General features: G+C 51.2%; 2 protein-coding genes across 2 annotated transcripts in view; one reads left to right on the top strand and one right to left on the bottom strand.

The window, feature by feature from the left end:
- LOC104412930 (protein Wnt-4-like) overlaps positions 1 to 3583 on the top strand; it is a 10790-nt gene extending 7207 nt beyond the window's left edge. The window contains exons 3-6 of the mRNA XM_010023772.1: positions 836 to 1073; positions 1911 to 2042; positions 2211 to 2353; positions 3116 to 3583. Of these exons, the coding sequence (XP_010022074.1) occupies positions 836 to 1073; positions 1911 to 2042; positions 2211 to 2353; positions 3116 to 3583 (981 nt within the window). The remainder of the gene's footprint in view (positions 1 to 835; positions 1074 to 1910; positions 2043 to 2210; positions 2354 to 3115) is intronic.
- Positions 3584 to 4577: 994 nt separating this feature from the next.
- The window catches only part of ACRBP (acrosin binding protein), a 14545-nt gene continuing 8716 nt past the window's right edge, over positions 4578 to 10406 (bottom strand). Inside the window, 5 exon segments of the mRNA XM_010023771.1 lie at positions 4578 to 4691; positions 5259 to 5345; positions 5420 to 5587; positions 5691 to 5870; positions 6093 to 6225. Coding sequence (XP_010022073.1) covers positions 4578 to 4691; positions 5259 to 5345; positions 5420 to 5587; positions 5691 to 5870; positions 6093 to 6225 — 682 coding nt within the window.

Below are 10406 nucleotides of genomic sequence, written 5' to 3'. Positions count from 1 at the left end.
TGGATGAAGTGACTTGACTGTGGATGAAGACAACCAGATAGTCTGCTGACAGGACAGCAGAGAGCAGGGCTCTGACACTGAAGCTGACCCCAGCCATGTGAGCTCCTTCTGACAGATGCCTGCCCCAGACCTCTGGTTCAGTGCTCTCCCACGATGCTGCCTGAGCTGTAGGTAGAGAACAGCACTAGCGTGGAGGCTCTGCAAGGCCAACCTGTCAGGTTTCTGCAGGCTACCAGGTCTTTGATGCTGGCAGTGCACACCAAGGCAGCCCACAGTCATTGCCCAGGGTAAGGGCTACCCATGTGTTGCAGTGCTGGGCTGGAGCTGCTGTGAGAGCAACTACTGGGCAGAGGCAGATTGCAAGAGAGGATTCAGGTGGCTCCTGCACTGTGGATGAAGGTGGAGTTTTGCCAGGGACAGGATGGAGATGGTGTGGCTGTACGTGGTGCTGATCCTGGTGCAGCATGTCCTTGCTGTGACCTGGCTGTAAGTATGCTTTGTACTTGTACTGTCTGGATTGGAAAGTCACCTGGGGAGGTGCTGTCTCCCAAGAAAACAGGCAGATCTGTGAGAAAGTGTGGAAGAAGGAACCGGGCAGCCCAAAGGCAGCACATTAAGAGGGATATCTCTGTGAGCATGAAGGGAGACAGTGAAGCTGGAGAGGCACAGATCAGTACCAGGAGCAGGAATGTCCAATTCGGTACAGACAAGAGGCAGCACATCCCCTTGCCTGCTCCATTTCTGCTCTATAATACGGCTACAGAGGGCCAGTCCCACACAGACTCGGCTCTGGCTTGCTCTCATCTGCGACTGAATCTCTCCACTGCCCCACAAGTACCTGGCCAAGCAGAATTCCCTGCAGGTGCTCCTCCGGGACCCCAGGGGCTGCGAGGGCCTGATGGGGCTGGTAGAAGAGCAGGTTCGTGTTTGTCAGTGGGAGGTGGAAGCCATGGATGCGGTGAGGCGAGGCGCGGAGCTGGCTGTTGAGGAGTGCCAGCACCAGTTCCACTCCCCGTGGTGGAACTGCTCCACGCTGCAGGGGCTGCAGGTCTTTGGCAAGGTTGCCATCCAAGGTCAGTGATGGGGAGGCAGCGCAGGGAGTCCCGTCGGTATGTCCATGGGGTTCCCTTGACACACCAGCTCCTTTCCTGGGCTAGTGTGCCCAGAGAAGCCAGTGCCTTCCTCCACATACTACCGTAGCTGTCAACACACAGCAAATGGAACCAAATGCGTATGTTATTACAAATATTAGTATTCTGTCTAAACTGCTTCCTCATTTGGCCAGATTTGGCTTTTTGGTCCCATCTGGACTATTGTGGGTACCAGCTGTGCAGACTGGTAGATCTTCCTGACCAACCCAGCCCTTTGGAGTAGTAGCTCAAATCAAAGCTTTTGCTCTGCACCTGCAGTCCCTTTTTGTTGCAGGCCAGGAAAAAAGGATCTATGACCCCAAAACAGCACTGAACAGATTTTGCATGTGTTTGGATGGGAAGAGCCGTGCAAGGAGCTATGAGCAAGAGTCTCTCTGGCTCCTAGACACAAAGCGGCAGGGTCCTCCCTGACAAACCGCTCTGTGTGGGAGGCTCATCCCCTGGCATCTCCCACCACGGCTCCCCTTTCACTTCTCCTGGGGGCTGCTGAGCTCTCTCCCCCGCAATGGGACACCTGGCCCGGGAACTCAGGGTGCCAAAGACATGGATCCCAAAGGACCCCACAGAGCCGTCTTTCTTAGTGGTCCAAAGCCTTAGGAACAGCGTCACCGGGTGAGCATCCTTACAGAGATTTCTCCTGAGCATTCTCCATCAGAATGCGTCTTTCCTGCATGCGATCACAACCTCTTTTCCCCTGCACTGTGTCCCATGAATGCCTTCCCCCTCCACAGACTGGTGGCATCTCTCTCCCCCCTGCAGGAACATGGGAGTCTGCTTTCATCCACGCCATCGCCGCGGCCGGCATTGCCTTTGCTGTCACTCGCGCCTGCAGCCGTGGGGAGCTGGAGAAGTGTGGCTGCGACCGCAAGGTCGGAGGAGTCAGCCCCGAAGGTGAAGGAGGAGGCTGGTGACAGGGAGGGGGTGGCAGAGCAGAAGGTCCATGCAGGAGACCCTCACCAGAGGAGGAGTCACCTCCCTTCTCCACAGTCCTCAGCCCTTTGGGAGCGCCTCCCAGGGCTGCTGCTGCTTCTTCATCTCATGGGTGCTTTCCCTTTGCAGGTTTCCAATGGTCAGGCTGCTCTGATAATCTGTTTTATGGGATTACCTTCTCTCAAGCCTTTGTAGACAACCCTGAGAGGAGCCGCGGCGTCTCCTCCAGCCGAGCGCTCATGAACCTGCACAACAATGAGGCTGGGAGGAAGGCAAGGGCAGGAACAAGGGCTGGGAAGCAAGCCTGGCTTCAGGAGCTTCTCCCTGGCTAAGTGGAGCCCCCTTACCCTGAGGAGCAGTGCGGGACAGCCATGGGTCCCCAGAGGAGGTCTGTCCTGCTGCCTTTTCCCAGCCCAGCACTGTGCTGCTCACATCGAGCTGGCTCCTCGCCTGTGTGTGTGTGGGTCCCAGCCTCCCTAACCCGCCTCTGTGCAAAGTCTCCTTTTCCTCACAGACCTCAGCTGTGATTTACTTTCCTTGGCCTTTTTTGCAAAGGAAATTAGTTTCTCCATCCTGCTCTGACAGGCTTCCCTGCTCCTTCAGTCCCTCCTGAATAAAAGCACCATCTTCTGCAGGGGACACTTAGATCTGGTCCCCTGAATGTCCTCTGGCTCTGGGCAGATCTGTTCCCCTCCCCACAGCCCCATGGATCACAGCAGGTCCTCATCTCTTGCTCTGCATCAGGGATTTCTTTTACACACCCAAGCCATCCTGTTCCCTTAGAGGGGAACCCCTTCTCTTTTATACTGACCTGGCTTAAAAGAACTATTTTATTCCCTTCCTTTGCCTTGCCATGATCTTTCCCTTCCCTTCCCTTCCTTTCCCTTCCCTTCCCTTCCCTTCCCTTCCCTTCCCTTCCCTTCCCTCCCCACCCCATGGAGGTGTGTGGATACAGTGGTTGCTGCACCTGCAGCTGTGGGAGCTATGGGTCAGGGTGTCCCAGGTCTGGCTGGCAGCTGCCTCCTGCTCCTCAGGCTCTCCTGGCCCACATGAAGGTGGAGTGCAAGCGCCACGGCGTGTCAGACTCCTGCGAGGTGCGCACATGCTGGAAGGTGATGCCTCCCTTCCACAAGGTGGGCAACATCCTCAAGGAAAAGTTCGAGGGAGCGACGGAGGTTTACCCCAAGCGGGTTGGTTCTTGCAAGCTCCTGGTGCCCAAGAGCTCTCGCTTCAAGCCCTACACAGCTCACGACCTGGTCTACCTGTTGGCCAGCCCAGACTTCTGCGACCGGGACCCCCTGCATGGGGTCTTTGGCACCTCAGGCCGCCAGTGCAACCGGACCTCGGCGGCCATGGATGGCTGTGATCTCCTGTGCTGCGGCAGGGGCTTCCGCACAGCCCAGGCTGAGGTGGTGGAGTGCTGCAGCTGCGAGTTCCGCTGGTGCTGTGCCGTCAAGTGCAAGCAGTGCCGGCACTTCGTGGAGGTGCACCGCTGCCGCTGAGGGACAGCCTGTGGGGCCACGGGGAGAGGACAGCCTGGGGAGGGACATGGGGGAGCAGGAGAAGGTGTGGGGAGACACACAGCCTGGGGGGGAGCGGAGGAGATGTGGGGTTCTGCTGTCCTGCCAGAGAGGAGCCCCTGCCTCCAGGGGTGCCACCAGCTCCTCTGTGCTCCCCACATGGCACCCCCTCGCCAGCCTTGCTGCGTGTTTTGTTGTTTGAATTGTTTTTCCAGATGTACAGTTGGAGAACACAGGCCCAATAAACCCTTTGACTTTAGAAATAAAAATGGAAAGCCAAAGGCATACGTTAGCTCCTTCCTCATGCTGCATTTGGGACCTGAGGGTACCTGGCTCTGTTCCTTCCCATGGGCTGGGAGGAGAAAAGACCATGGTGGAGTCCTCATGCTTAGAGGAATACATAGGCTACAATAAGTGAGAAACAGAGCAGAGCAGGGGGCCATGGAGACCCACCTCAGACATCAGAGGGGTCACTGAGGGGTGGAATAGAGCAGTGGCATCAGAGAGAAGGGAGCAAGTTAGGTTTGTGGGAACAATGGGCTCTTTATACAGTAAGTCTCACCCTTGGGAGAACTACTAACTGGTATAGTAGGCCTTCAGGGGGAGGGAGGCAAGACGTGGGTGGGATGTCAGACAAGGATGCTTGGGCCAGAGACTCTAAATCCAGGTTCCCAGGGCTGATGATGCCTTCTCCAATGCTCAGCTGCTCCTTTGGCTGAAGAAAAATGTTTTCAGGATGAGTTCCAGCAGGTGCCACAGTGAAATGCTGTGGAGTGAGGCTCCCCTCATGGTGTGCTGCTGCCACTGGTGCAGAGCAGATGCTCGGAGGGTGAGATCTGGCGATGATGAGCTGCCATAACCAGCAAGCGGTCTGGGAAGAGCTGTCCAAGTCTATCCAGGTATTATGTCCCACCACAGCCCCAGAGAGCCTGATATGGAGCCCTGTGCTTCCTGCACATGTCCCCACTACCATGCATCAACCCCTGGAGAGGTCGAGGAACCTCTGGTGCCACAGCTGCACCTCCTCCTCTCCCTCCTTCTCACTCAGCACCCGGTATGTCTTGTTTCTGCGGCAGCTGCGGCGAAACACCTGCAAGGACAGCCTGAGTTCATGGGACTGATACCGCTGCCTATCCTTCCCCCGGGAAAAGAGGATCCCCATGATGGCTGGTGTCTGGAGGCTGGGATGGCAGGGGTGCCAGAGGGAAGAGGGGAGAACCAGCTGGAAAGCGGGATGGAGAGGCTGATAGCTAAATGTGTGTTTAGCTGACATATGGGCTAGTGCTCTGTGCTGCTCTTGTGTGTTTGGGTTTTGTTGCCACCTAGGAAGCACCCAGTAGATGGGGGAGACCTTCTCCGGGAGGGATAGACAGGGATACCCCCGGCAGATGGGAGGGTCCCCACAGTTCCTCTGTCTCAACATTAGTATTTGTCTCTGATGCCACCTCTTACAGCATCTGTGCAAATCCCATGGCCTCAATTACATGTCAGCTGCGCTTGGGTCACTATTTGTCACCCCCTCCAAATACACACAATTCTGTCCTGCTGGAGAGAAAAGCAGTGGGCCTGTGAGTCCTGCAGGGACTTGGGGCTGGCTGTGGAGGGACCAATGATGGAGGAGAAGGCTGTGTAAAGGGCAGTCCAGGCTGCTTCTTACCCTCTGGTTCTTGAGGCTCTGCTGGAGACACTGATGGCTTTTGAACCCGCAGTAGCTAGGGTGCTGAATTCCATCCGAATCACAGATCTAGGGGGAGATGCGAATGAAAGCCAGAGGAAGAAGAGCAGAAAGAGGGATAGGAGCATCCACGGGGCACCCACCTGGTTTGGGTTATCTCCATCTTTGAAGGCAGTGTACTCTGCCTTCAGCCAGAGGGCCACACGAACATCCTCACAACCATAAGTGGCCATCCGGCTGCACCAGTACTCTGCCCTCAGCCCTCTGAAAACATCCATGCCATAGTACTCTGACGTGTCTGGGAAGCTGGTCTGCAAAGAAGGGATGAAGAGAGCTATGCTTCTTCCACGCCTCCCCACCACCCAGCCTAGGCTTCTTCTCAGAGGCCAGCAGGACATTCAGCGTGCTCACTACCTTGTTGCTTGCAGCCTGGTGCTGGGCTAAGATCTGAGGGTTGATGTAAGGGGAGAAGTTGCCTGTCTCGCAGTGAACACGGTTCAGGGTATGGATGTTTTGACATTGCTCCCTCTTCAGCGAGCAGAAAGCACAGTGAGGACACAGGTCCATGTGAAGCCGCCCGAGGCTGTCACACACCTAGGGTGGATGCAGTCAGGAGGTCAGTGGGGGAAAAGGAGACTGAGGAGCTCCCATATCCCTGGCTTGGAGCTTGCCTCCCTGGTCACCAGGTCAGCTTCTCCCAGGAGGTGGCACCTGAAAGGACAGTGCTGATGAGCTCTGGCTGCCAGAGCACTGTGGTCAGCACTGCAGGGAGCCCTGCACGTAGAGGGAGTCAAAAGTGGACATCAACATCTTTACCAAATCTCCGAATCCAAGGATTCTTTCTTCCATTTCCTTCCAAGCCTGAGTGACCACTGATGCGAGACAGTTTCCCTCCAGCATTGCATAGCACAGGATCATCACTGCTTCGTCCTCCTTCAGGGCTAAAAGGCTGACAGAGGAAAGGACAGAGGAAGTCAAGTCTCATCTCTTGTCACAAGTTGAAGAGATAGACCTTTAGTTAAAAACTGAAGGAGGAAAAACAACCCCAAAGCACAGCAAAAAAAACCCTTCCCAAAGAAACCTTGGACTCCTGGCCAAGCTGCATGGAGCAATGTGAGCATCTGCAGAATATATGCACATTCAGGAGTACGTGAAAGGGACTGGACAAGGAGCACAGCTAAAGCAACCTTCCCATAAGGCCCTTTTTTGTCCATCTGAGTGTACAGCAAGGAGATGTTAGAGGTCTGCTGAGTGTTGACCATGGGGCAGCCCCATTTGGGTCTGGAGTATGTAAATTATTAAGCCTCCCTCCTGCTTGAACCAATGTATTTGTCAGAAAGGGGAAAAAGTTGGTAACAACGAATTAACTGTTCATCCAAACCAACATGGGAAGCTAAAAGCAGAAAATTTAATGCCAGCGTGATAAGGACAATATTTTGCATCTCTTAGGAACAGTAGAAACTGTAGACACGATACAATGGTGTCAGTTATCAGTAATGACGCAGAAGAAGTAAAAATGCTCATTAAACATTTGTCTTCTGTGTCTGGAAACAAAGCCAGTGATAAATAAAGCAACTGGTTTAGTTTCTGATCTGGCAGAAAATAAGAAGAACAACAATTACTTACGTTAAAATGCTCTTAAAATCCATACATGGGCTAATCTGTATGAAGAAGTTTTCCTGAGAGTAGCTTAAACTTTCTGGAGACCTTCAGATTATCATTAGATTTCCTAAGGCCTGGAAAACCTTCACCTGGAGTGAGAAGCTAAAAAAGCTTTATTTAACTGAGCAAAGACACTAGTGGGTGGCCACTGGGTCAGTCAGTTAGTCAGTACTTTTACCAAGGTGGGGATCCTCTGGAAGGCTCTTTTCATTAGCAGGTGGAACAGTAATGACTTTCAGTGACTAGAATTTGGGATGAGATCCATTCAAACCAGAAATTAGCTGCATTTTCCTGTTACGAAGGGTATTTACCATGGGAACAACTGATGGGGTGGTTTCTCCACAGCTTGGAGACTTCAAAAAGATATCCCAAATTTCTCTTAGTAGAAGGGCCACATGATACTGTTTTTTCTTCAGGGCTCATCAGGCAGGGATCTCCATCCTGTACTGAGCAGGAAGGCTGGTGAATGATCAGAGTAATTGCCAGGCCTGAAGGATAAAAGAGGTCAACCTCCCCACTGTTAAGCTCTTGCAGTTACGTGGTGTGTGAAGAAATCGAGCTGTAAGGAATGACTGGTATTCATGGATATGTGAGAGTCGTACGCTGTACACAGAGGAACATGCAGATGCCTGGCATTTGCACTGGGTTTGGGTGTGCTCTCACATAGGAGAACATGGGCGAGCATTAGGGTTACTAAGAAGTTTTGTGCACCTCCTTAATAGACCTCTGGGCCCTGCCACACACTGTGGTTGAAGGAACTCACAGCATGTGCTCTGTACTTGCAGCAGGTCAGAAACAAGTGATGCTGTAACCAAACAGTTCACACTAACCAGCAGCAAATGAGCATGTCAGGACCTCTGAAGGCATCTCTCTCTTCTAAAAGAGAACCTGGGAAGTCTTAGTGACAGAAAATATGAGTACTAGATTTTTCTTTAAAAAAGACATTACAGTCGAGCTTGTTTTATCACAGTGCAGCAGATGCTGCTCTGAGCCTGCATCGAGGCAAGCAAAGCCGTTACTTCAGCACACCACCCTGTACTGTACTGTGGACAGGCTGCAAATGGTATTCTGTAGATACAGACGTGAACAAATTACTGTGGTGCCAGCCCAAAGCACGTCAACCACATCCACTGGAAAACTGAGGACAGCTGAATACCTGGAAATCTACATATCCCAAGCCTGTGCATCTCTTACTGCAATGCACCACAGTGTGACCAACCTGGTCAGAGGTTTGTGAAGGGAACGTCTGAGTTCAGAAAGGACAAAAGAATTCAAATTGAGGAGAGCAGTGACACATACTAACTCTTTCAGGCAAAGTTGGGAAGAATTAAAATGTGCCAGCAAAAAAAGAGAAACAAAGCCCCTATATCCTATATCCTTCCACAGCCTATAAGATCCTTTATGTTCATTCCTTCATTTCATGGCTCCACATGTTACTTTTAATCTGGGGACTTTTTGTTTCCTCTGTAAACATTTAAACCATTTAGGATACCAAGAAGAACAGGAAGTTTTAAATTTAGACCAAAAAGTCTGTGCTGATCCCACATGAAAATCCTGTCTAAACTTGTTCAATTCAACTGTCTCAGCATTCTTCTGTGACTGGGAGCTGAACATCACTGAGAGAAGAACCAGTGACAGCCTCCAAGGCACACCTAGCATTTCTCTTCTGTAAAGGATTGCTCTTTGTGTGTGGATTACCTGACACTGACAATTTCTCTCTTTAAGCAGTTGTAACCCAGGAGAACAAGTGTTCAGTCCACTTTGCTGATAAATCTGTGACAGCCAAAGGGAGTCCCTGCCACCACTCTAGTGCTTGACTGTTTAGGCACAGTTGGATCTTCACCTTCAGGATTTGGTAAACTGGCTGGGGCATCTTGGTGGGACTCGCACATTTCAGTTAATGACCCTGGTATTAGTCTCCAAACTTTTCTGAAAGAATTTATCCACAAATATGTCACTAATGCTATTGTTCCACTCCTTGCTTGTTATTCCAGTGGTATATTGTGATTCAATTGCTTCTTCATCACACCAGGATTATTGGGCCAGTAAAGTGAGAGACATATTAAGTCATTAAAGAGATATGAATGGCTCTGGTATTTTCATCACTGAGGCAGGGAAAAAAAAAGAAGAAAACTGTCCAGCTTGCTGTACTTTTTTTAAAATAGCAAATAAATAACAACCTGAGGCTTAGAAAGCAACTGCCAACAAAAGGGTTTAACAGCCTTTGCTTTCTCCAACACACGTACTGGTCCAAGAAGTGCAGCCCAAACAAGACGCAAATAGATTACAGGCAAAAGAGGCATAAAAGGGAACTTTTCTATAAAGAGTGCTTCCATAAGTAGCAATGAAACATCTGCTGACTGTTGATGACCTACTTGCTCAGAACAGATGCCAAGTCAGATGTGGGTAGGAGCCTCTGCTGCACAACAAACTTTAGATTTGTAGACCACGTTTGGTATGATCAGCTCTCGCATTCCTATGCACTACCTAACAACACTTTGCTGTTGGCCCTATATGCAGATGCACATGAATTGTGTCTGTAACGTCCACTCACCCAGCCAGGAAACCAAGTTGTGTTATCAGCCTGAGGCTACCAAGAAATTCTGTTGCCTTGTCTGCCATATCCTCCTCTGTCTCTGTTCTCCATCTCTGCTTTGAGGCTTCCTGGCCTCCTGAAGGTTGCAAAATTATCAACTGGTTTACCACCTCTGGGTGAGTGAGATACATCTGTATCATCCCCAAGTGACAGCCGGTTCCTGAAAGCAGCTGAGAAGTGTCAGGAGAATGGGTCCCATCCCACATCACTAGACCCAAGGAGGGATCCTGTGCTTCTCCCTTGCTTGTGGGCACCTGCAATCCACAATGCTGTGGCACTAGGTACACCCCAGGGCTGTCCGTGGTTTCTCTCCTGGCAATGCCCAGCACCCTGGCACTGCTCTTTGGTGTATCCAGCCACTCTCCCACTGCTGTTGCATTATGGCAGTGCTGGCGCTTTGTGTCCTATCACAGTGGTATTACAGACAAATGGTATGGACCCTGCAGAGTATAACAGCACTGCTGCCGGTCCCCTGCACTCGTTGACACAGTGCTGAGCACGTCTGTGGATGTGCAGAAGTTTCACCATGCATCAGGGAAAGTGATAGGTCTGAAACAATTCTCTAATGCAAATCTCTCCCCAGCTTAGTACCTCTGCACATTGGTGGTCTAACCTGGAAAAACCTAACAGTTACTGGGAGGCAATGTTTCAAATGGAATGTGAAAAAATGTAAATAAGAAGAATCTGTGGGCCAAGATCAGTAATTGCTCAAAGGCAAAAGGAGAAAAATTCAGGTAAAAGCCTGTCTTTCTTTAACATCTCAAGACATGGAGTGACACACACAGAGACTACTTCAGCATATCTCTGAAGAGTGCTAGCTAACAACATCCACCTTTCCCGCATCATGATGACAAGGATTTGGGCCATTAAGT

This window comes from Nestor notabilis, unplaced genomic scaffold, assembly GCF_000696875.1.
Source record: "Nestor notabilis isolate BGI_N333 unplaced genomic scaffold, ASM69687v1 scaffold27621, whole genome shotgun sequence".
NCBI lineage: Eukaryota > Metazoa > Chordata > Aves > Psittaciformes > Psittacidae > Nestor > Nestor notabilis.
This window is presented reverse-complemented; position numbering and strand designations above follow the sequence as displayed.